This window comes from Hyposmocoma kahamanoa, unplaced genomic scaffold, assembly GCF_003589595.1.
Source record: "Hyposmocoma kahamanoa isolate Upper Pololo Valley unplaced genomic scaffold, ASM358959v1 67, whole genome shotgun sequence".
NCBI classification, from domain to species: domain Eukaryota; kingdom Metazoa; phylum Arthropoda; class Insecta; order Lepidoptera; family Cosmopterigidae; genus Hyposmocoma; species Hyposmocoma kahamanoa.
In genome coordinates this window covers 195,075-222,671 of record NW_020653855.1, presented here as the reverse complement: position 1 = coordinate 222,671, position 27,597 = coordinate 195,075, and the positions used below count along the sequence as shown (strand labels likewise).

At 36.5% G+C, this 27,597-nt stretch overlaps 1 protein-coding gene across 2 annotated transcripts in view; it reads left to right on the top strand.

Moving 5' to 3' along the window:
• Positions 1-20,315, top strand: part of LOC113232211 (ankyrin-3-like) — a 33,064-nt gene extending 12,749 nt beyond the window's left edge. Inside the window, exons 2-10 of one of the 2 annotated variants that reach the window (XM_026466855.1) lie at positions 3,120-3,235; positions 5,479-5,633; positions 6,143-6,275; positions 6,436-6,618; positions 7,131-7,236; positions 15,463-15,621; positions 17,458-17,549; positions 18,284-18,433; positions 19,569-20,315. In XM_026466855.1, coding sequence (XP_026322640.1) covers positions 3,125-3,235; positions 5,479-5,633; positions 6,143-6,275; positions 6,436-6,618; positions 7,131-7,236; positions 15,463-15,621; positions 17,458-17,549; positions 18,284-18,433; positions 19,569-19,889 — 1,410 coding nt within the window. In that variant the 5' untranslated portion in view covers positions 3,120-3,124 and the 3' untranslated portion in view covers positions 19,890-20,315. The remainder of the gene's footprint in view (positions 1-3,119; positions 3,236-5,478; positions 5,634-6,142; positions 6,276-6,435; positions 6,619-7,130; positions 7,237-15,462; positions 15,622-17,457; positions 17,550-18,283; positions 18,434-19,568) is intronic. The other variant, XM_026466856.1, reaches the window with a different exon arrangement.
• The last annotated feature ends 7,282 nt before the right edge of the window (positions 20,316-27,597 follow it).

Genomic DNA, 27,597 nt, shown 5'->3' with positions numbered 1-27,597 from the left:
TTGTAATTTCACCAGTGGTTGCCCTACAAAACCAGAACGCAGTAACACTACTGCTCGACAGCAGAAATAGGTAAGGTGGCAGTACTACTCTGAACGAAGTCTTTCACAAGAAACTCTACTGCTACTAAATAAAATAATAATAAAATATCTACTCATTTGTACCGCAATGTGGCCGCGTGTTCTGGATTAAATTTATCTTGAAAAGAAACCACCATAAAATATTGATTGCACTTTGCAAATAGACTCCCTTATAAGATTGTAAGTATTTATATAGACGGAGGTTTCCTATCTTCGTCAGATGAACCATATCTTTGTTGGCTTATATATTATAAATTATAAATAAATAGGTGAAGTCGGGCTGTGGATGATGATGAGGTACGCTACACGAGCTTGTTAACGTTAAATATATATTGCGTAGAATTGTAATCGAATCTTCAACGCAATAAACAACTCGTGTTTGGAACAATATAAATTAGAGTTGTAATAATGCGTTGTTGTTCTAGCGTAGTCTTACTACGTCTTATGATACGGTGCAGTCTGCGGCAACACGGGGTTTACGCTTTGAGTTTAGAAGTGTGTTTCCGTAATTGACACGAGACATCTTATCTTTTTTTTTCGAATTAAGTGCTCAATTGATCTCCATCTCACCTGACGGAAAGTCCGGTAAGGGCGACGATGAAGCATGCACACATAAGTAATGCCTTTCTAACCGACTAAAAAAAGGAGTTTCTCAATTAGATTGTATGTTACACACAAAAAAAATACAATCTCACGCTATTATTTCGGCATTTGTGAACCGATTTTCATGATTCGTATTGGTAAACAAGGGGATGGATGAATTCCACGAACTTTTGAGGTCGGTTTTTTAAACATATATAATGTCGCCACAGAAGAAGTGGTTATTTAACGTCTGACGCGTGCCAAGTAGAGGTCGCGAAAGACCTATCTGAAGTCAGTCCGCCATTTTAGCTTTGTACGGTATGGTTGTGTCATTCTTTCGTGCAAATTCTCTAAAATCCTAGAAAAATGCGCTATTGTGCTGTTTTGGTGTGCAGAAATGATAGCTGTACCACAAATATTACCCGTGGTGATATTTCATCTCTTCGGAAAGCCTTATTTTAGTACATTTTCAATTTCCTGTCCATCGAAATACTTTTTGTTACAAGAAACGAAAGTAAAACTTATACCTCTGCAATATGGTCGTTTTTATTCTTTTTAAATTTGAAACTACGACCAATCAATACCAAGATTATGTAGTGTTTCAAATGAAGGCTGTGTGAGTTTTGGCGACATCGGTGTTGGTAGTAATCGAGCTTAATGCACTTCCATTTTTTTCTTCCGTGATTATCACCTTATTTACGAAACCAAGTGACCGAATGAACAATTCGTGCACCTGGTGGTAACCTACACTCCTGTCCGTAGCAATTGCATCGCTATAATGATAAAATGGAAATAAAACATTCTTTATTGTATACTTTTGTTACTCGGTCACGCCGTAAGTGCACAACGGATCGTTTAACCTGACATCTGCAAAGTTGTCATTTTGAATATGTGACCCTTAATACAGGGTCAACCACGTGATCAGATTAGTTTAATAAAAGAAACCTTGATCCACCACCACTTGACTAGAAACCTTGAACCATTGTTTTATTAAAGACGGCCATCTATTATTTATCACAGTGTAAAGAACATGGTTAGAATCTTAGAATAATAACGCATAGAATGATAGTTTCATATTAAATGAACTGTCACAAGTGAGGCAAGAATCAAATTCAAGTAGGCATTTTCGTGTCTTGTTGCAACGAAATTAATTTCCGGTTTTAGTGAATATTTATATAAAAATACAAGTTGAAGCGTTACTTCCTTGTGGAATGTGATGTTAGTATCTATTTTATGTTTGTCTGACGTATTTTTACACTTATTTACCGCACATTTCGTCATTTTTAGCTAAAATTCTGGAGCTGTTCGCGGTGCAAGTTGACCTTGAGCACTGACGGCCCGCCCGCTCGTGTAGGCCCTTTGGGAGTGCTTCAATTTGCCTCACTTAGCGTGTGCGGACTAGGTTTCTATGCGTTATTATTCTAAGGTTAGAATGTGGTATTATTAAGTTTATTGAATATAATAATATTTTACAACCATGGTTTTTTTTTTGTCAAATTACCCCACTAGTTTCCACTAATAAAAATTATTTCAATGCATTTGTATTCAAAGCAGCGCCTTCAGCATACCGTGTCTGATGCTCTCCCAACTGAGCTAAGTCTTATTCAGAGTGGCGGCGGGCGCGGGTGCGTCTAAATCAAATGTTTGTACGTAGACGCTCGTTGTGGACTGTAAGAGTCGTAGCCGTGGGAGAATAGCGTAGCGAGAGGCACATTTCAATGAGAAACGAGGATTGTATTCATGAATAAAGATTTACTGTGTGTTTTCAGTTCGAAGCTTTTTCTAGAACAACCAAGATATTCTTTTTTTACAGTAATGTTTTTTTGTATATAATTCTAAATACAAACCTACATTAATTTATTAGTGCTAATACAAATCATAATGCCTAGTCACAGTGGACGCGCGCGCCGGCGCCTGTGTCGAGGCGGACGCAGGTAGATCTATTGGCTTGGTCCAAGCGTACCTTTCACAGTGCTTGGTCATAGTGGCTAGCGTCTAGCGTCTGTTTTGCGATTTCGACGTATGGATCTACCCGCTCCTAGCCGCTTCTGCAATGTGAAAGGAAAAATGCCAAGACTTGCGCACCCGCACGAATGAGCCCGTTTTTAACGAACTTATCGCCGTAGCGCCATCTGTGAGAAATCTATGAAATATATGAAATATCAATACATATTATTTATAATATTTGTATGTGTAAATAAATACATATGTAGGTATATAATGTTATGGTCACTATATAGATAGTGCAAGTTTTTAATCTTGCATTTAAATTTTTATTACTGGCGCACTACGTCTCCTGTCTCTGTTCAGTTCTCCTCTGCCCAAAGGTTGCCTGGAAGAGATAGCTCTCAGCGATAAGGCCGCCTTTGCACACATTAATTCTAAGTTGTCTATGTACTGTTTTTGTTTTTTTGAACAATAAAGTGTATTATCTATCTATCAATACTGTATTGTTTCAGTAATCATGCCTTCCGAAGTGATATCAGAGAAGTCGTTGCAACGCGAGTTGGCGGACTCCATAATCAGGATGGTCCCGTTGGACGAAATACGCATTTTGCTAGCCTGCGGAGCTAAGGTACAAAGTTCTTTCATTCTTTCTTTCATACAGGAAATACCTTGATCATACTGAATCTGGTTTCCTTACACCTAGAAAACCCAACAAGACGTTTTACTTGTGGACATAGGACTTGTAAGAATATGTCGGCTTTACATCGAGATATCTATGAAAAACATCGATTTGGACATTGTTAATCCAAGATCCTTGAGTGTTTAAACGAGTAGTAAAGCAACTTGCATTTGTATAGATTTTCACCCATTCCCTTGACGCTTTAGTATTAAGCAAATAAGTAAATTATCAGTAGTTCTGTCTTGTTACTTTAGAATGATGTGTCAACATAAGTAGGGTTATAATAGTACAGAACTCTGTTATATCATATTTAATTTGTATCAATGTAATTTGATTGTTATCTGTTTTGTTGTCCATGTAATAAATAAATCAAGTATCGGAGAATCGTTATCTAGATACAGAGGAAATGGTAAAATCCGGAATCATATTGATCCTAAAGAGAGTATACTACGTGGTTGCGACACTACGTGGAAGCTGGAAGACAGACTTAACGCTGATTGACAGAAGCTGCATCATATCAGCTGGAAGACGTCCAGAAGATTTCCAGACTAGCCAATCGGACGCGATGTGTATCCATCGATTACCCACCGCCCTTACCAGGTCATCCGTCCATCTAGTAGGGGCCAACCAACGCCTTCCGGTTCGTGGTCTTCATTCGGGAACCTTTCTGCCCCACGGGCCGTCTGTTCTACGAGCTATGTGCCTTGCCCACTGCCACCTCAACTTGCTAATAGTTCTTCTACGGATCTCCTCATTTCTGATTCGATCATGTAAATAAATGCTGAGCATTACTCGCTCCACAGCTCGATGAGTGACTTTGAACTCTTTTATGAGACCCATAGTAGGTCATCGCTGGCAACACGCACTACTCGAAGACTTTTGTCTTCAAGGACTGCTGAATTGAGGACGAAAAGACATTCCGGAGCTTCCCGAAAGCGTTGTTCGCTCCATATCCCAGTAGTAGGTATGCACAAGCGGAACCTTGGGCACCTTTCCATGGCGTTTCAGTGGGCTTACAAGGCTCGCTGCTCCATCATATGCGTAACTCAATTCCCAGCGATTATAAAAGAGAGAGAGAGGGAGCCATGAGACTTATAAACGCAGAAGCAGCTTAAGCTGGCAAGAAAAAGCTTTGTCTATGTTAGTGGTTCCCAAGCATTGTTCTGCCATGGTCCGGTAATTTTCATATTGCTTCTTCGTGACCCACTCAATACTTTTAAGCCCAAGCTGGTTACATTAAGTAAAATAATACACATTTATTGTTAGTAAAAATGCTTTACTAATATTCGGTATCGCCTATTTAGTGCGAAGTATGGAGCTGCTGCTTATTTTTTACTAAAGAATCCAAATTCGCGGAAAATGACGAAAGTTTTGTCCCGAGGTCTAGTTCCACTTCAATAAGGCGGAAATGTTGCGACTTGGTATTTTATTCTATGCAATAAGAGCAAAAAGTACTTTCCACATTTCGCTTCCGCTTATGACTGCGGATGCGAAAAGCACAACGTCCTGTTCGCTCTTATTATATGGATAGAAAGTTTTATCTGAACGGCTTAACGAGAGTCGTGTGGTGACTGACATTGTACTTTAAAAATCTCGTCGATCACACAAGTTAATAATCTCAGTACAGGGTACTAAAAAACCGACCTTAAAAGTACGTGGAATTACGTCAATTTGCTAAGTTTTATTGAAATATCTCCTATTTCGCCAGTATACAGGTCTTGACACTGGAGATAATAATAATCGGTTCTCACTACTCAAAGTATATTGAAGGCAAAACGCCTTGACTTAGGCATCACAATTACACATTAAGTTCATGAAGATTGTATAATTTAGGTTCCCTTCTTAATATTTATTTTAATACTATAATGGCTTTATTTACATTTGTTTTACTTGTATTGTATTAGATTAAGTTATACTGAAATAAATTTATCTAAATCTTTATCTAGCTACCAGCAGCTGACAATAGATGTCGCTGTAATAATTTTAGGTAATATTAAGTTCATTGAATATCACAAAGTTTTTAGTATTAAAAATCGTTTTTAATTTAATTTGGATCTGACAGTATAGATGCATACTATCTTTTAGTGTGCCATAATACGCCACGAATGTTGGTTGATGACTTAAAAGAAATGTTTGTTCGCCGTGCTAAGCAATAGAATAATCTCAGAATGAAAATCCAATTCTCTTCCCAGGTAAACGAGCCTGTAACCCAAGGCCTCCGCCCCCTCCACTACGCCATCTGGCAACGTCACCTCGAAGCAACTCGGTTGCTTCTAGTCCGAGGATGTGACGTCAACGCCAGAGATGATTGTGGTTATAGTGCTTTGCATCTGTCTGCTGAACATGGGTAAGTCCAACACAAAGCATACGTCAATTGTCGTTACAATAAAGTAATTGTTAACTGGAAAGAGGGTACCTCAGTATTGGTCCCATTTCAATTTGGAGAAAATATTTTCATCTCTAAGGGTCGCAAACTAGGGGATGAATTCGGTTTCGTTTACACTTTTAGGTAACTGATTTCAATAAAAACTAGCAAGAAGTTTAAAATTATTAGGTTACCTTTCGGATTACTGAAAATAACGAATACTATAGAGAATAGATGCGGGAAAATGATTGCACATTTGATACGACACGACAACTTCTTTAAGACCATTTTAGAGGGAAAAATTTAAGGGAAGTGGGGAGGAGGTCGACCTAGGCGCAGCTACATAGACCAAATAAAGGAAAAGGCCGGTGTCGTGTCATATAAGGAGGTCAAGGAGCTTCCTTATAGAATAGACAACTGGAAGATGCTCCACCGACAAGAGTATAACTCTTAATTTTGGTGATGAACCTTGCATGGTCCTTTTTTTACAGCTACACGGAGCTGGTGAAACTCTTGTTGGAGAGCGGTGCAGCAGTCGATTACCGACCTGATACTGGCGAGAAGTTTCCTCGTACCACCCTTTGTGATGAGCCTCTGAGATTGGCTATCAGGAATAAGCATTATGTAAGTGATGTACAGAACGGTGTATAAGCATTATTAAACGTTGAATCGGGAGTCTGAGACATGGTCTACGTAACCCAGAAATGGTTAGTCAGTAACCATCGATCGAATCTCGATTTTATTTGTTGATAGGTTTGTCTCCACTCAGTTGCTGTCTTTTCAGGAATGTGCCCGTCTTCTACTCGAACACGGCGCAGATCCAAACAAACGCTACTTCTTCGGGGCCGAAATCAACCTGGTTTCCGACCCTGAGTATCTTGAGCTGCTGCTCACGTTTGGTGCCAATCCCGACTCCAGGGATAGAGCTGGATTGACTCCGTTGATGAAAGCTGCTAGGCAGAGGAAGGTGGGTGAAAAAAAGAAGTGAAAATATACTTAAACTTAATGATGTTTAGGTATAGTTTTCCTTCCATATTCGACAGTGATGTCTAACCTTTTGACGTATGACCACATATGGCTATCATCGAGTATATAACCAGAAACAGAGACGAAATTAGGGCCATCAGGCAAATGGACCTTATATCACTTTTAATATCAACTCTCATTTGCAGCGCCAACAACTGAACTGGTTGTGTCTCCCTATATTCCAAAAATATTCTGTATTTATTGTAATAATTTTTTTTTGTAGCTGTCAGCAAAACATCTAATTACTAAACAAACGGAATCACATTTCATCGGTTATTAAATATGTAACTTTTCAATTTTCGTCCATTATAGTAAAGCTCATGTTAAACCGCCCAGCCCAAGTAGCAGTGTCCTGCGACAATGTCCGGACATAGCTACCGACTTAAAGGGCAACTGTGTGCGACCGAACGGAGGAGGAAGATTGACATTTCTAATTATCTTCTCCTATTTCAGGGGATGGATGCAGTTCTCTTGCTCATCAGCCACGGAGCTGACGTAAACGCCATGGCGGACGCCAGGAATGATTACAGGACTGTTTTGCATTATGCTGTACTCAGCGGTATGTGATCTTTATAGTTTTCAAAAACAAGTTTTATTGCATTTGGTCCATTGATCCATAGTTAAATAAATTTATATTAAGTTAAGTAAATAGATAAAATAATTAAATAAATAAAGAGTTGTATGTGTGCACGCCCGCCGCACGCCGTGTTCCAATCAGCGTTGTTATCAGCATTCTAGTCGTGACATGACCTTAAAGGCACGCTGAAATAATTTACAAAACCTTCCATAAACAACTGTAAGCCGAAAAAGCGGCTCAGCTGTTTTTTTTAATGTAAGTTTGATAAAATTGCAGAACGACTAAGGTAGACAGATTGATTGTTTTCGCGAAGATGTTAATACTAGAGATGAAACAAATATGCGGTAACTATCCGGAATCCGGCCTATTTTTACTATCTGGCCGGATACCGGATGTTTAAAACTGAGAAAAATTCATAATCAGCACGCCAAATAAATTAATTTATTGAATAAAGATGATAGTAATATGATAAACAGCAACTACAGGATCGTTGACAATCTATTTATTACTTGTAACTGAAAGAACTTTAAAGAAGTTACATAATGCTATACTTAAATTTAGTACTAAAATTTCAATAAAGGCAAATTATGGTGAAGTCGAAACAAGACCAGCTTCAGAGGGTTGTTTTTCATTATAAACTCTTGCAAACTTTGTTAAATTTCGACGACCAAAGATGACTAAATGAAAGAATCGCCGACGCGATCGATTTGAACTATCTTCAAATACAATGTGTACCTACAACAATGAAACGTATATGTTTTTTTATCAATGTGAAAGTGCAATCATTCACTGATCGATCAATCACTAGTAAACTGTTTACGGCAGCGGGTCAGATATCAGGCGGCCGATATCCGGCTATACGGCCTAGGTGCTCGCCGAATATCCGGTATCCGGACAAATCGCTATCCGTTTCATCTGTAGTTAATAAATGTCACAAAATCATTGAGACAATATTTTATTGCAATACCAAACAAAATAGAAAGCTTTTTTCATTCAGTAAGGATGTACATTTTTCGCGTTTCTTTTTAAATAAACAAATTCAGCATCCGCATTAGCATCCGTTGATGTTAAGCTCTATAGGAGATGGAATCAATAACAACACGATTAGAAAAGGGGCCGACTGAGGAGCTTATTAGCTCCTTCGTTTCACCGATGGTGGCGCTGTACGACAGACTGAATTGTATTGTGACAAAAAATGGTATCGAATGCAAAAGAGGTACAATAAGCTCATCAGTGGCACCATTATTTTTTTAAACGAACGAATGATGTTTACAAAAAAAAAGCTTAATTTTATAATTTACGTTAGTTTTACTATTTTACGTACGTTAACTGTAATATATGTTCTGGGATAACATAAAGATTTAATTAAAATGTAGTGCGTCGCCTACAAGGTCAAAAACATCGGCATCCGTATCAGCGGATATGTGTAAAAAATATGCATCAGTAACAGCCCTGGTTCGGACGCACACATTCGCATAATCTCGCGGTGCACTCGCGTTGCAGAGCGCAGGTTGTCGTACGCGCCATTCATTATAATATCAACCGTTTTACGGTTTTAAGTACAGTCTGTCTTTTTTGAAGACGGAGTAAAAGAGTGCAGCTAGTGATTGCGGTCGATAAAAATATTCTATCGATCATCGATTGAACATTGGTCACGCCTATGGAATAAATAACCGAACTTAGACTTAGACCGCGAAAAACTGGAGTGCGAGATTGCGCGCGCGACTGTTGAGCGCTACGCGTGGTTTTCCCTTTTCCTTCCAACGTCTTTACACGCGCGTGCTAAGTGTAAGAAACGCTCATTTACCAGCTTCGTCAGCCCTGCCAAGCCGCCGCATAGCAACACATCGTTGGCAACGCTTTGTAACTTCTATATATTACATATTTTAAGTTACAAAAGGTTGATTGTAATTTCGAATTCCATGTAGTTAAGTTGGAATAAGAAATGAAGTATTTTTTTATAAAAAAGTTCGTCTCAGTCACTTAATTGACGAACGAGACGACGGAGATCCAGAGTGCCTGCGATCGAGAGCCACCGACTAAGGAGATTCAAAACAATTCACCAGAGAGGAGACACGGGAGTAGCTGCGGTTCTGTGAGTAAATCTTTTCACTGTACCCTGTTTTCCTATATGTACCTCTTATTATAAATATATGTGCATTATTAGGGATTAGACAAAGCCTTAGTAATAGCGTATTTTGATAGATTTCGTTTACTACTCTACTTATTTTAAATAACAATCTCTATTTTTAGTTTTCCTTTTATACACAAGTAACTTAAACTAAAATGGAAAGCATTATACGTGTCCCTACGGAGATGTTAAAAATAATCCCGGTATTCAATGGGGACACAAGGCAAATACCATTATTTATAAAAAATGTGAATATATTTTACAAATGTATGGAAGCGAAGCGGAGGCCCAAAATGAATACTTATTTCATGTAATTACTAGTAGATTGGCGGGGGAAGCAGCTAACATAGTTGGTGAAAGAGACCATATTGGTGCGTTTGAAGAGTGTGACAACTTTAGAAGACGCGATGAAAGCTGTCCTAGAAAAACAGAACTTTCAAACAGTATATGATTTTAAAAATCCACTCACGCGAAACTTCAGAAGTCCTAGACAACAAAATATACCGACAAATAACTTCCAAGGATTAAACACTCCACAAAGGCAACCATATACATTTATACAGCATAACATATCTCAAAATTACCAAAACTCTCAAGGTATATATAATTCAAATAATAATTCTTTTTAAGTAAGAAATTCCAATAATCGACAGTCGCAAGAGTCGCTTACCTTCCAGACACAATTCTAGACTAGGCCAGTACATTTGCATAGTCCACAAAATGTATACTTTGCAATTTGCGTGTAACCCAAAATGCAACATATGGTACTCAGGGTCAGGTACGAATACGGACGTAACAATGCACACCGCGAGTTCTAGACCTGTCAATTACACTGATAGTAGTAGTAAGAAACGATTTCTATTCTATTCTATTCTATTCTATTCTATTCTGATAGCCAAGTACAGTGGACACTTGGTGAATCATCGCATTGTTATAACGAACCCGAACCTTCCACAAGTAATACGGTTGAAAATTTTTATATACAGGCCTCGACACGGCAACAAAAATAATGTTAAACTGCAGTAATCAAATAAACTTACCCCATATACTTATGCCTGAGCTAAAATCAGTTTTTATGTTAGACACTGGTAGTACGAGATCTTTAATTAGTCCTCGCGTAGCTCACGAATACTTTAAACAGTTTATAGAAAACAAGCCTTTTGAAGTCGTAAGCACTCACGCGTCTAGTAAACATAGTGAGGTAATAAATGTACCTGTAAATTAAATTAAATTAAATTAAATTAAATTAAATTAAATAGAATTGAATTGAATTGAATTGAATTGTATTGAATTGAATTAAATTAAATTAAATTAAATTAAATTAAATTAAATTAAATTAAATTAAATTAATGTTTATTTGCCAGAATACAGTAAATATACAGGTCTTAAATTAAATTGGTACAATGTATTCAACCTGCAAGCAGTGTGCAAATATATTGGAATTTATTGGTACAGGTAATTGAAGTTAATTAAAATGTCAAATATTTCTAAATTCAAAGTATTCCTTATTACTATAGAAGCAATGTGTCATAAGCCATCTTGTCAATTGTAGTTTAAAATTATGTCCGTGTAGTAATTTAATGTCACTTGGTAAATTATTAAAAATCTTAATGCACATGTTGTAGCAGTTATTTGTATAAATTATTTTATGGCAACGAGGTTGATATTGCCGCGAACATTTAAAAGCGAAGAGTGTCATAAATTTTATGTGTATAATGTCGACAATAGGTATGACGGTTTCATTGTTAGTGACCTATTGAAACAGCTGGACGCCAAGATTGACCTGAAAAATCAACTGTTATTTACTAGAAACTCTTGCATTCCAATTATTTACACTCCACCAATGAGGGAAACATACAAGTTGCCCGCCCGGAGTGAATTGAGAGTAAAACTTCCGGTCAACCTTCTAACTGGGGATGCAATCTTAGATTATAAAGAGTTTATGACTGGGATCCGAATGCCAACCGCGTTAGTGTACACAGAGTTATGCTACTACGGTGATTCAAAATAATACCGAAACACCCCAAACTTTAGTAGTAACTACCCCATTTCAAGTAGAGCCATTAGAACAAGAATTAGTTAGTGTTAATTGTATAGAAGAGACTGGTGAAATAGAGAAGTTTACTTACAGAAAATCTCTCAAAATTGAGATTCGAACATATGAATGAGGAAGAAAGAAAGGCGATAGAAAAATTGTGTACAAATGAAGAAAAACACAAAATACGTACAAAAAATGAGGATCCAATTTTTATTAGGGGCCATAGAATACCACCCGTTCAGACGGAAGAGATCCGACAACAAGTAGAAAAAATGCTTGAAGATAATGGGATTCAAGAGTCACACTCCCCTTGGAGTGCACCGGTACATTTAGTACCAAAGAAAACAGATATATCAGGTAAAAAGAAGTGGAGGGTGGTAGTCGATTACAGACGACTGAACGAGATCACTGTAGACGATAAATACCCACTCCCGAACATAAGTGATTTGTTTGATAAAATAGGAAAAAGCTTATATTTTACATCATTAGATCTAGCTAGCGGATATCATCAAATTGAGGTAGAAAAAAGCGATAGACCAAAAACTGCTTTCAGTACACCATTCGGACATTAAGAATTTAACAGAATGCCATTTGGCTTGAAAACTGCTCCTGCAACCTTTCAAAGAGCCATGGACAATGTCCTACGAGCATTACAAGGATTACATTGTCTAGTTTACTTGGACGATGTAATATTTTTTTCAAAAAGCTTACAGGAACACGTTGTCAAGCTCAGAGCCGTATTCGATCGTTTTCGCCTAAATAACCTAAAAGTACAGTTAGACAAGTCCCATTTCCTTGGAAAAGAGGTCCTTTACCTCGGTCACACTATTACGAGTGAAGGACTGAAGCCTAACAACAATAAAATTGAATCAATTCTCAAGTATCCTTTACCAAAAACTCCTACAGGATCATAGGAAACGACTAAAAATCCTGTATAAGTATATTAGCGATAAGATAAAGGATGATAAAGTTAGGGTTAGAGAAAAGAAAGGTGGAGAAAAACCCCCACAGATCAACGTAGTAAACAATAAACAAATAAGCAGTCTTAGTAACAAGGAACACTCAATAGGAAATCGTTTATCGGTAATGCAAAAAGCTTTTGACAAATTAGTAAATGTATCGGACGATATTAATTTTAATGTTAAACACTTAAGTTTCAAGACAAAGCAATTAGAATCACTTCAAAATAACGAGACTCAACTTCATAATCTCATTACCATTATGAACAGTTTAAATCAAATATTAAATAACTTAAGAACCGTTTATAACATAATCCAGGAGATCGAAACTGCCATTGCATTTAGTAAGCTATGTACGCTACACCAATCTATTATTAATTCCACAGAATTATTTAATATTTTACTAAAAATGGAGAAACATGCTAAGGTAGTTTATCCAGTAAATAAACAAAATCTAGTTAAGTTAGAACATAGTATGGCCTTACAATCATATATACATAATAGTAAGTTAGTATTTGTATTAGAAGTTCCACTTATACATGAAAACACATATATTTATTGTAAGATAGTCCCTGTTCCCATATATAACCCAACCTCTCAAAAAACCCACACCATTATACCTGAATATCCTTTCTTTACGGTGAATAGATTGAATTACAGACCGTTAGCGAAAGCATGCGACGAGATAGAAAACAGACGGTTCCTATGTGCACAAAATAAACTTGCACATTACTCAGAGGAAACATGTATAGAACAATAACTATACACAATAACTATACACAATGCCATCAGAGACTCATCCACATAGAAGACTTCAGGATCCAGCAGCTAACAGACGACCAATGGCTACTATATGCACGTAACAATATTATAGTAACGGAAAATTGCAAGGAAGAAGCCCACAAACAAAATCTTCAAGGCACCTACATAATTACACCATCACAAGGTTGCGAGACACAATTTGGTAATATTTATATTAACGGAGTAACGAATTCTTCTATACAAAGCTTCCAAAGACCCGTGCTGCAGATGCCTGAGCTACCACTACACAACAATCAAGAAAAAAAAAGGACGATTGACCTGCGAGGAGTAGACTTCAGTGACATCCGAACACTATCAAACAGTGCAAGGTTCAGTGTCAGTGACGACGAGATAGTAAAGAACTACATTATTAGTGATGAAATCAGTGTATGGACTATAAGTATCTATATAATTTTTAAAGTTATTGTTATTACAGGACTAAGTATGAAATTTAATTTACACAAAACTTGCAGACGAAATAATCTAGAGGCTACTTCGCAACGTCCAGATAATTTCTCTCTTGCGGAGGGAGGTGTTAAGTGTAAGAAACGCTCATTTGCCAGCTTCGTCAGCCCTGACAAGCCGCCGCGACAGCACCCATCTAAGTAGGACTGACAACAAGCTGACAACGCTTTGTAACTTCTATATATTACATATTTTAAGTTAGAAAAGGTTGATTGTAATTTCGTATTCCATGTAGTTAGGTTGGCATAAGAAATAAAGTAAATTTTTATAACAAAGTCCGTCTCAGTCACTTAATTTAATAATCACACACGATTGCTGTGTCACGCTTGATACAGTGTCTGTGTAAAACCCGCTATTGATGCGCTGAACCGATGGAAGTTGGCTTATCTTTCTTTGCCATAATTATACAATCAACAGAACGTTGGGACTTTAAATTATGATTGAAGTCTATGACTTGGTGTAAGAACAGCCCCCGTGCCTTTCTACATAAGTTTTGATTACAGTGACCCTTCCTACCGTCTCTTAGGGTATACGAGAACGGCATTGCAGCCTGTGCTTGTACAGGAACCTTCTAAGTTCAGGTACTAACCCCAGATCAGCGAGTGTACAGGGTTGTCACTGACTACATCCGGTTCTCAAGAGGCTGTGGCCTCGGGTGAGCCGCCCCGGGTGCACGTACAGTACCCTCCTGTTTTACCTAAGCTGTAAGCATGCTCAGTTCCCGTTGCACATTGCACTACTAACGGTTACTACCGCTAAGCCGTCGACTCTAAAGTCTACTATCGAATCTCCTGTTTGGTGTCGTACAGTAAGGCACACTCACTTCCCGACGCTGAAGCGTCTCTCCAGTTCCCAGGAACCTACACCACTGGAGGGACCGGAGGATATCTAGCTACTGCACAACTGAGGCTATCGTCAATGGTCTAAGGACATAATATGGTTCATTTTAATATGCAATTTTCTAAAACGCCCTGTTAAGTTGTTCCCGGAAATGGTATCATTGTGTTGTGATTAACAAATAAAAACGTGCTTACGGGTTATGAGCCTTCAGCTCGCCCTTTTCTTCCGGTGGCGCCATCACGGCCATCAGCGGCCAACTGCAAAGCGTCCTTCAAAAAAAAAAACATAAAATAAAAACCCGTTCCAAATGCCATTGGAACATACAGGCAGTTTCATTTTTGTACGCTCTACAGACGGGCTGGCCCATAATTAACTAAACTTTCAATATTCTTTTAGAATGGAGTTATTGCTGGAGACTACCGTAGGGCGAATTACAGAAACGACCTTTTTTGACACCTTTTTTTTAATTACCTTTAAAATTTTTGACATTGTTGCCATTTAAGTTATATTTTGGTTAATTATCTGTCAGAAAAGAGAAACACCGAGCAGGGAAGATATAATACAAGACATTCGCCTTACGAAGTTGTCAAGCTGGTTTGGGGCTGAATAACTTTTAAGTACTTCTAAACGCAATAGCGCTCCTTGTGTAAGAGTTCCTCCAGGGAAGTACTGCCACCTTACCTATTTCTGCCGCCCAGCATTCATTCCAGTTTGGAAGGGTACGGGTACTGGTGAAATTACAGCCACATGGGACTTGTCAACTTATATTTCAGGGCAATGATCTACTGCAACTGCTACGGACAGCCTTGTTGCTTATCCCTGGGCGCATGATTTGTTCGTCCCGCCACCTGGTATAATAAAAAAAATACTTTTAAGTCGAAAGTATAAGGTCTAGCGTTCTGTTGATTTTACAAGACGTGAACTTATTTTACGGGGGTGCCTGCTTGTGTTCACAAGATGATAACATTTTTCAGCCTGTTTTTTTTCCAAAGGTAACACAGAAGTAGTAAACCTGTTAATCAAACAAGGTGCTCGCGTCAACTACGAATGTCCAGAACTGAGTAAGCCCAGCCCGCTGGACCTGTGCATCTTGAAGGGTGACGTGGAGATGCTGCAAATGTTACTTGGAGCTGGTAAGATGATTATGATAACTCGAATGTTTTAGCATTCAAAAGGCAACTTGTGTTTAAGAGTAGAGGTGGGCGTTTAAACAAAATGCACTTAAAAAGTTTGCTTTTTAAAATAAGTGCATAAGCACGCTTTTCATTTTAAGCGTAAGCGTTGTTTTTAAACATAAAGTGTTTGCGCTTAAACGTTTTTCTAAACGACTTTTTAAGCGTCAAACTAAAAAGCATTTTAAATAAGCAATTTTTCCATTTCAACGGTTAACAACTATAAAAGATAAACAACTTATTTTTTTGAACGCTTTTAAACGCCAATGAACAAAATGTTAATATAATAATGTTATGTCATAACAAAAATATAACTAGATTTTTTACTAAAAAAATTACTTATCTTAATAAATTTAGTTGTCTATTCTTGCGTTTCGCTATCGACACAACGTTGCAAGCACAACACACAAAACATAAAAGTCTATGCGCTTCAAAGTTTTCTAAACCATTTTGTTAGCTTACTAAAAAGCGTTTAAGTGAAAAAGCGTTTAAAAAAGCACGCTTTTTTTAAAAAAGCATAACGTTTAAACGTTTAAAAAAATAAGCAGTTTTTCCCATCTTTATTTAAGAGTCTATACTGCCTCAGCTCGAATTTATTGCGCGTGTCGAACGGCAGGGGCTAGCTTTTTCAGAACTTATTTTTTACAAACGAAATTAAAACAAATGTGTGCCGTGTGCTATACTTGTTCTATTTAGTTCAGTTAATATAAAGTACTTCTAAAATTTCGAAGTCGAAAACTGTTTTTTTTTCTGCCGCGAAAATTTTTTGAAAATCGATTTTTCACACCGTACTAATCAGTGTATATCATCAATTTTCCTATATATTTCTTCCAAAGTAATTGATACTACACTTTCACTGTTTGAGGTTGTATCGCGTCTTAAAATGACGTAATAAACATAAAATAAATATTAAACAACAACACATACGTTGCTCCAACCCCAAAGCAAGTAACCAAAGCACTTGTGTTATGTAAATCGGAAACAATGATGGCACCACAAATAACCAAACCCGGGACAATATACATAATATAGCATTTTTTGTTTTTTTTCTCACTGATGGAAAGTGACGATGAGGTCGACAATCGAGCATGCACACCTTAACAATGCCTATTCATCGCCTTAAAAAGGTCCAAGTTATAACGTACAGGGAACAAGTTTGCAGGCAGGGAATTCCACTCCATAGCCGTTCGCCATATAAATATGGAACAATACAACATAGGGGTGGTACCCAAGCCTACGTCTGGTCCCCCGATGATGAAAAGGGGAAGGCGGAATTATACCTTGTAATTCTATCGCACACTCTTCGTGATATCATCCTGTAAAATACCGATAAGCAGGCAACTTTACAGCGGTGTTTAAGGTTCTACAGCTTCGCCTTCACCAATTCTGAGTCACCTACAAGCCTCTTGGCACGGTTGTTGATTGAATCCGAGATGGTCAGTTGGTATGTGGCAAAGCCATCCCAAAGGTGGCAGCTGTGCTCCATGCACGCCCGGACATGTGCTTGTTGGTTGAGAGATTTACATATCGGTTCTCATGGTGTCGCCATCTCTGAGGTCCCGAGCTCGATCCCCGGCTTTGCCAATGTAGAAAAACTAATTTTTCTATATTGTCTCGGGTCCGGGTGTTTGTGGTACCGTCGTTGTTTCCGATTTCCATAACACAAGTGATTTAGTTACTTATTTTGGGATCAGAGCAACGTATCTAATGTTGTCTAATACAATACATCTTTTTTTCTACCAACACAGGGCTGTACTCTGTCCATGGACCATGAGATGATTATTTTTTTTCTTTCAGGGGCTAAAGTGAATGCATCGAGCTCTGTGATCGGGTCCCCATTACACGTAGCCTGTTCCGACAATATCAATAATAGGAAGGAAATCGTTAAAGTGAGTAATAATAATATGTTAAGCTAGGGACCTCTGATTTAGTAAACTAAATAAAAAAATGAATAATTTATTTCGGAAGACAACGACCCTTATCATAACAAATTACAATGAAATTGAAATATATATATGCAGTTAATGTCAAAGTAATATAATCCAACTTAAAAATCAATAAAAAAGTTATAATGATAAAATTAAATAAAAGCTAAATTCAAATTACAAATACAAAAAGTAAAATAAAATAACTGGAACAAATACAAACAATAAAATAAGAAGTTTGAGAAAATCCTTGAGCAATTATCAACTTATTGACTAATAAAATGTTTGTTACTTACTATACAGTATCAGAATTTTTAAATGATTAATTTTGATACTTGTATATTTATTTTGACGTTATTAAAATTGAAATATAGTAGAAATTTTCGTCCTTCAGGACAGACGCCTCATCTAATTAATTATCCATACTGCCAGACCTTACATATTAAGTTTTCTTCAATTATCTAATTTCCTGACATTTTTTCGCGAGAAAAAGTGCTTGCCATTTAAACGTGATGGCCATTTCGAAAAATTTTTGACGTTGTCCAAATTACTGCAATTTTTTATCATTATTTTGACGTCCATTTTTATAATAAATTAAAAAATCATTGTTATAATGTAATGTTTCGTAAACTATAACGTTTTCATTACATTGCGGTTACTTATAATAACTTTACAATGTTAAAATTTTGGTTTTCCAGATCCTTCTGGAAAGTGGTGCCGATCCAAACTTGAAGGTGTACAACGACGAAGATGCAACGCAGCTCCGTCCCGCCCTAGCTGAATATTTGGCGAGTAACACTGAGCCCAGTGCCGAGATCATTACTATGCTGCTGAGATATGGCGCTAGGGTAAGTATCTTAATTCAATGGGGGGCCATTGGGGGCCTCCTGTCTACGGACCTGGAACCCGATTCTTTTCGAGTTAAACATTCGATTCGAGTTCAAAAGAAATAAGATTACAAGAACAATGAAAATCCTTTTATACATTTTTAAGACTTTGACGGCCTAGAATACAGGAATGCATGAGACTTGCATTAAAATAAATTAATAAAATTGAACAAAAACCAGACTTTATTACTTGCTCTGTAAACAATAAGACGTTCTGTAACGTTCATTGGATAATTGTGTTCTTGAATAACCTTTGTAACCTTTGCCGGTTGAGAAGTTGGAGTAATCGTACGGGTGGGACGTTATTTCGGTTCGATTTCGAATACGACAGTTTGACGCTCGATTCGGGTCGGTCGGGTTCGGGTCGATCGGGAATATAAATGAAAAGAAATAGTACGTTATCAACTTCAACTTTTGTGTCTATGGCTCCGTCGGCGTCGTTTTGCGCGACGATTTTGCCAATGTCAGGGTTGAAAGACATGTGGAGCGGTGGTGAGATAGATTGCCGGTTATTAAAATACTTCGGCGGTTTTTATTCACAATGACGGTTATATATATATTTTAATGACATTACAAAAATATAATTTGAGAGCTCATGTTATTTTCTTTCTTTAGTACGTTATCGTAAGTTTCTGAATCGACCCCCCGATAGATTAAACTGCAAATCAGCCTTAGCTATTCTATAATAGCTTCAGTATTGCTAATTTGATTAGCAATACTGAAGATCTTTATTAAGCTAATGAGAGTTGACTCTATAACCTAGGAAGTAGGTTCACGGGCAGTTCTTTAAAACATAAAAATTTTAACTTTTTAAAAAAAAACGGATACTTACCACATCTATTTGCCAAGTTTTATTGAATCAGTTAACCAACAGTGGGTCAAAGCCAAAACTTCAATCCCTAATTTGCCGCCCTTAGAATTGGAATATGTTCTTCAAATTTAAATGGAACCATTACAAAGAAACATCGAAATTGCATCACAAATGTCGAAGTAATGGTGTAACATACACACATAAAAATACAATCAAATTGCAAGTTGCAAACCTCCTCCTGTTTTTAACCAAATAGAAAATAAATAAATGTCGTAAATATTTCAGGTAATAATGAAAACTCAGTTCCGTGACCCGGATGGCATCCTGAATCATCTCCAGAACGTGACTGCAGAAGAATATCAGCACATCTTCTACTTACTTCTAGAGGCTGCCGAAGCGTTTGACCTTTGCATGATCAAAAGAAACTCTGTGCTAACTCCCGCTCAGAAAGAAGCACTGATTTTGAAAGCGAAAAGTCCTATTTCTCTAATAGGACAAACAAGAATATTTTTCCGTAAATTCTTCCGCACGAATCTTCCTAAAATTGTTAAAAAACTGGACGTGCCCAAAACTTTGCATCATTACTTGCTTTTCGAATGCAAATGAATTTCTTTTTTGTAGTAATTAAAGGTTTTGAAGATTTGGCCGAATAGGTCACGTTCCTTCTGCTGCTTTAAGCGGCGATTTTTTTAAAATATTCTTGGTGTTGCTAGTTGAGAAGATTTAGCACAGTTTGTGGGAGTTTATGTCATTGTGCCTTACTTAGGGCTGATTTTTTAAAATAAGTCAATATTTTACAATACTCCTAATTTTTTATGTTATTATTGATGTTATGTATGAATATAGATCCTTAAAGTTATAGGTATACTAAAACTACATGTGTTGTGTACGTCATAAATATTTCAATATTTTTTTTGGTGATTTCATTAATGCATCTTTCAAAAATCTATTTTGTTATATTAGGTATTAAGCATAATATTATAAATATTTTTGGGTATTTGTAAACCCTTATCTTAAAACAATAATGACTTTTCACGTTTATGTGCATTACAATTTATTATAGAGTATTTTTTCTTTATTTCAAATTTTTTTTAACTATTTCGTGTTTTGTAATGATGTATTATGTTAGATTTTAAGCAAGTGATAGTATCCATTTTGTAGTCTGAACACATACCTATGTGATACTTTGTGATATAATATTCTTAAGTTTAAGATTTTTACTTGTTATTGTTAGAAATTTAACGATTTCAAGTATATCTATTATATGCGACTGTATTTTAAGACTATTAATAAATGTGTGTAAATCAATCATGAAATTGTTTTCTTTTTTATAAAGATTTACAGCCAAATATACTTACTCTAAAGTTTAAACTTCTCTGTTTTTTATTATTGATACAAAAATGTTAATAGCAGTGATCTCTACATGGCAATAAACACTATATCGAGCCCAGTCAGATAGAAGAACTTTTTTGTGTTTGATCAATGTGTCCATAAAAATAACAAACTAGTGAAGTATTTTCACAAATATACCTGAAAATTATGCTAGTAAAGCATCATATTATCATCATGATATTATTATTATTAAATTGCTGAATAATATTTCTATTTATAGTAGAAGCTCACTTAAGTAGTTTCAATTAAATTTTTCTGAATTAAGCATTCTACTGTATCTCTTTATATGATTTTTTTTACAACAACACTTACTTATAATTATTAATACAAAGATCGAACACTCAGAATAAACACTCAGAAAAAATTCCTTCGATCCGGTCGGATTTGAATCAAAGTTTGGTCGAAGTTGAATATCAATTCAATAAAATTTAATTAACACTTACTTACTTTAACATTTTATAATGAAATTCTTTCTGTAATAAATAAACGATTGTAGTGCCGGTCTCAGGGCTGAAACTGCGTTACGCGGGCCCCCGTGCGTGCATCCCGTTACGGGCCACACGTCTGGTGCTCGCCCGGGTGCACGTCGCGTGCTTCGGCGCGGGCATCCGCGGAACGCAGTTTCGATAGTACAATTTTGACGTACGTACAAGTACGTAGTACGAACAATATTTTACAAATGTCTAGCCATGCTTTTGATTTAGCGTCCCGGTCTTTATAAAGTTCACTTGAATGATCCCATATTGCAGGACGACACTGAACTTCTACAATCACCCTTTCTGTATCAACATTACACATTTTTATTTCTTATTATACCTTCTATGGTATTTTATGCGCTGGCACGCGCGTGAGGTCGGTTCGAGATAGTGTTTTGAACTAAACAAGCACGCGCGTGTTTACCGCTAGCGGGCTCGGCGCGTGTATCCGTCCAACGGGATGCGGGATCCCGTCGCGTGCATGCGGGCCCCGTTGCACGGAAGGTCCACGCGACGGGCGCCCGGGCGGGCGGCACGCGCGTGTCATTTTTGTATGGACACGCGCGGGGCCGCGTAACGCAGTTTCAAGCCTCAGTATGGACACGCGCGGGGCCCGCGTAACGCAGTTTCAAGCCTCAGTGAGTTTATTTCTTAATAGAAAAAATCGCGTTTTTTTTAAAAAAAAAGAACCTGTCTGTCACTTTGAAAATGTTATAACTAAAACTATGACTCCAGTTTCGCTTCAGTTGTTTCATTGCAAAGTAGTAATCTTTCACCAATCACTACTGGAAGTAGTGGAAGAGATGAATCAGCCTTTAAAAGAAATGTAAAACAAACTGGTTAAACTACAGAGATTTTTGACATGTGTTTCTAATACTATTTCAAATAATACAATAGAACTGAACTACCTACATATTTCACATGTATTCAAATTTTTATATATTGTGTAGATCACGACTGCACAATATGCGAAAAATCTATATAAGTTTATGCACACTGTTTTATTAACTATAAATTTTACAATGAAATGAATAAATAATTAAAAAATATATTAGATTTGTTCTTGTTTCTTGTTCTCATTTTCGATTTCCAATGACTACTGTAGAGGGCGTGTGGTAAATCCAATTTTGGGGAACGATTGGTAAATTAGGGCAACACTACAAATGTCAAAAACAAAAATTTGCTTTTCGCTTCGTCATACGAGCTAAACAAACAGTTGTTTTTCGATTTCTAATTAAAACCTCACTAAATTTTCCACAAAAATGGCAGATAAACAGAAAGTAGACCTTGGACTTTTGGAGGAAGACGATGAATTTGAAGAATTTCCCACGGAAAGTGAGTATTTTACGTCTATAAGTCATGGCGCATTTTCGTTAATTCTGTTTTCGAGAATGTTCACCTACAAGTTGGCTCTTTTTACTTCAGATTGGGGCACAGAAGACGCTGATGATGAGGACGTGTCAGTTTGGGAAGATAACTGGGAAGATGATATCGTGCAAGATGATTTCAATCAACAATTAAGGTTAGAAAATGTTTTTTGGTTTCCTGAACGAAAAATTTGGCAGCACTACATTACAGGCTGTCGAATGTAGGGGTGGGGGACCCCCTTAACCCTAGTGAGCGGGAAATTACGGAACGGGGGGTTCTATGGGGGAATATGAACATGTAAATTTCATACAAAAATGCATGGAGAGTGTTTCTAATTTGGAACATTAATAGTTTTCGAGATATTTATTTTTGAAAATTTGTAAAAAGTAATCCAAACTCATGTGTCACGATCATTAAATGCAAACTAAACACAAACACTGAATGTGCCTGTTTTTTGTAGCAGTAGAGCTTCTTGTGAAAGAGTTTGTCCAGGGAAGTACTGCCGCCTTACCTATTTCTTTCGCCAAGCAGTAATGTGAGCATTACTGCATTCCAGTTTAGAAGGGTAAGGGTGCTGGCAAAATTACAGGCACATGGGACTTGTCACTTATGTCTCAGGGTGACGGGCGCAGTGGGAGTGCCCCTAAGATCTTTGCGATTTAAAGCTCAGTGACAAAGAAAACAGTGCACCAAGGGATTCCAGTATCAAGAAAGACTTCCGAGTTTGTATTAAAAATACAATCACAAAGTCTAAGCTGATGCGTTACACTTCTATATATCGGTCCAATTCATTTCTACTCAAAATAACATTATCAATCCAATCCAGGGAGGCCATAGTGCAGGTGGTTGGAATCGAATGTAAGACCTCTTATGTAGTATAGAAGTGTTATACCGGCTATTCTGTGACTAGTGTTCACTATTGAATTTCTCTGGCATTATTATTTGATTTTTTATTGTGTAATATATTTATTATTCGTGTACTGTATTGTGAAATATTATTTAATAATTACTCACTAATATACTTGAATATTTAAATAATAGAAATTGCCTTGGGAATTAGGTATTGAACATTAGTATGAAAATGACCGATACCCATTGCTCTATTAATCTGACAATAATTAAACAAATCTATTTGTACTTGTTTCAGACAACAACTAGAAAAGCTGAAGGAGCAGAATAAGGCATAGCTTCTAATATTAAAAAATAGTTTTTAACTTCTCTATAAATGTATCTCATGAACATATATACAACCCAGCCAAAATGTCTGTGGACCGTATGACCTCATTCGTTAAACACTATATTTTTGCATGGTCTGTTCTCACAATAACGTGCCTGCGGCTTTGTCTGCATGGTATAAGTACTTTGAGAAGCTTGCTACTTCCTTGAGAAATGATTGGTCCTCCATATGAACTTTCATCTCCTTTAAGATTTTTTTTATATCCTTCTTGGTCCCGAGTATCTCTGTACCAAAATTCATCGAATTTGGTTAAGCATGAAAACGATTTATAATATTAATTTGAATTTTAACACAGACAGATACCTGTGGAATGTAACTTTATGACAGGTCTGTAGATATTTTTGTTGGGTTGTATATTAGATTAATAAATTACAATAGAATAATGAACCATTCAAACTTAATAACACACAATATTTTGGTGTTAATGATACAAATAGTAAATAAATGTACAGTAAAATTAAAACCTTGCTCGATATTGTCTTTCCACTTGTATCCCGATTAAATGATTGATTCTACTAATTTGTCAACAAGTTAAGACCACACAGAGATGAAGATGATAACCGCACGTGAGATCGTTGCGGGGTCCGTTTAACGCAGTTGACATTTAAGTTTTTTGTTCATTCTTTTGTCTCAATAAATAATTATACCATGAACACTTTTGTTTTATTCCAATCGGCTATTCCAAACCAGCATTCAAAGTGACAACTTGATATTTATAAAATTAATTGGAACAACAAAATGCCACCCGTCACAAAGTTGTGCCCACATTGTCACAAGTTCGTATCAGAGATGTATCCAAATGTGTCAAAGGTCAATCTCAAAATGTGCTCACTATTTGTAATTTTTAGTCAAAAATTAAAGAGAACTATGAATCAGCGTGGATAACTACAATAATAATTATCACAGTTATCAGATCATTATAATAATACTTGTCAGATAATTAGAATAACAATTATCAGATAACTATCATGGTAATTATCAGAATAAATATAAAAGTATCTTGATAATCTTGAATCCTGTTACAAACCCAGAAAGTATGAACATTATATGCTTTCAATTTGTAACTGATGTACAATGTTAGACGTCACCGGCAGTGCCTCACATAGACTAATATATAATGTGCCTCATGCCAATGCGGGCCAAGCAATGGCGTTAAAACACTTTCATGCAAGTCGCTAGACTGGCGTGTCAACGTGCTGAGAGTGACTTATCCCACGGAGTCTCTGTGGACACTTCGATGGCTGGTGCCAAATTGTACGGTAAAGTACACGAAGGAGTGATGTCTCTGGTAATTTCCGGCCAAATGGCGTGAGAATGGAATATACTTATTTTGTCCTGCGGAAGCGTTGTTTTTTTGTGTGGGGCGATATTAGGGATGAATAAAATTTGAAATAAAACAGCAATGTTAAGGAAAAAAATTTAAATTACAAACTACACAAAAAAAATTAATGTAAATAGGTATCACAATTTTCAGTTCTCGATAATTTTACCCTTTTTCATCGCATCAAGGCCTGCTTGATTAATGAAACTTGCTATAAATTTACATTCGAATTTTTAAGACGCGGTTGTCCTCTCACCAAATGAATTTTGCGAATCTGTGGTCTATAAAATCCTTACAATATACAATAAAATCTTTACTTAAATAATTATGATTATGATTATGAAACTTGAAAATAGAATTAAGCCAGATTTCTTTAAAAGTTTTTATACGATGTGGCAATAATATTTTCTGACTGGCAAATAAATTATCTATACTAAGACTCGCTGAAGACTGTCATAAATCATCGGCGCGGGACAACGGTATTGCGCTCTCTCTCTCACCTGCTTAGTGACGTCCGCACCTGACGCATGCTCATGCACGTTATCGATAAAAAACAAATGGGTGTGGTACCTTCCAGTAATTTCTTTGTCCAAATGTCGCAACCTTTTTTATTTTAATACGTTATAATGTTGACTCTGTTATCAGATACACCCAAAATTAATATTTTTGTGATAATGTAACTTGGGCAAATGAATAGGAATAAGATTATAGTATCCATATCGCTTTCTATATTGGTAAGCTCACCTTTGAGTTGGTTACCTACGGGACAGGCTATGCCTAGTGTAGGAGCCAATGTAACACGTGCCGGAATAATGTTGATAATGAAATTAAGTGTTAATTTTAGAATGTAATATACTCCCGGACACATAATTAGAGCCACCTCGCATTTTTATCGTAAAGGGCTAGAATACAAAAATTGTGTTATCATCAAAGAAAAAGTTTTCACCGGTTTTGCAAATACAAATTCCCAACAAGGACTTATGGAAAAGACGTTTAGTATACTAGTTTCAAAATTGCATAATAGTTTTTGGTCAATCAAACATTGTTTACGCTTAGGGCACTTAATACTGAAAATGCGTGGTGGCTCGAATTACGTGTCCGGAAGTCTATATGTTATTAGTTAAATGTAATACTAATACTCTATATTGCCATTCCTACTTTTACTATTCCAACAAAATTGCACATCATCTATATCGATAGCATTTATCGACTGCTTAAACATCAGTAACTGCTCGTAAGTTGGGAGAGCAATATCGCTGTCCCGCTCTGATAATGTATGGTCGAGTAAATAATCTGATCTACGGCTACTGAAATTAAGCTAGAATTATTTTCAACTTTGTATGTGTTAATCTCTTTATCCTGATAATTTTGTGACAGCACAATTACATATCGCATAGTTATCATAATAGTGTTGTAACTCAAAATATGTGACATTCAAGATCATACTATTTCTGAACGTAAAATTTGATCCTCTGCAAGTCAATAAAACTGTTAGAATATTGTAAGAAACACAAGATTTCTACTTAATTCAAAATTAGACAACTTTTTGTGAGCAAGTTCTGGACAAAACAGTCCTATCTCAAAAATATATATTGTTGTTAAATATATATTGTTTCAATTTGATTTTTAAATATGTTTGACAAGTACGTCATAAGTATAAGACAATTTTTCAAGGGAAGCGAGGAATTCGTTTTTCCTCGATTCAGAAAATATGCACTTTTTGAGTTAATACACTATTGTCTTAACAGTGTGACAAACAAATGTATCAAAATTACATCATAATGGTTATAATTTGATTAATTGAATGATTAATTTCGCACCCCTCATGGAAGAATGGCATAAATGGAGTTACGACGTTATCGACTAATATTGTAGATAGAGTTACAAGAATTGAAGAGGATGTGGGTTATATTTTTCTGTATCTAATGGAGCGATAAACATTTTTGTCGTAACTCCACTTATGCCATTCTTCTATGAGAGGTGCATTTTACAGTTAGGTTTTCGCGATTGTTGCATATTGCATATGAAACTTATCTTTTCTTATTAAGAATCGCGTATATTTGTCACGGTTAACCATGAGATCTGTAAAAACAAATATCAGATAGTGACCTGTTTAGCTCTTGCAGGTAGTCGGTCATTCTCGGAATATATAATAATGTTCCCTAACAAATTTCCGTGCCAATATTTTTATTATAATTCGACCCCTCCGACGTAAAGTATCGTATGTCGAAATTGCCAAGTTTACAGGGAAGCGTTTTAAAGTTCTGAATTCATTGAAACGAACATAACACGTGACTTTTTCTCAGTTTTATTCGGCAAAGCTCATTATTCACATAGAGTATTCTAAAATCCTAGATATCGGTTAGATGATCTATGGTGACCACTCTTTCAGCGAATTCAGAACTTTAAAACGCTCCCCTGTAAACTTGGCAATTTCGACATACGATACTTTGCGTAGGAGGGGTCGAATTCTTTATTGCACAAAGAATAGACACATGAAACAATTTGCTAAGGACATAT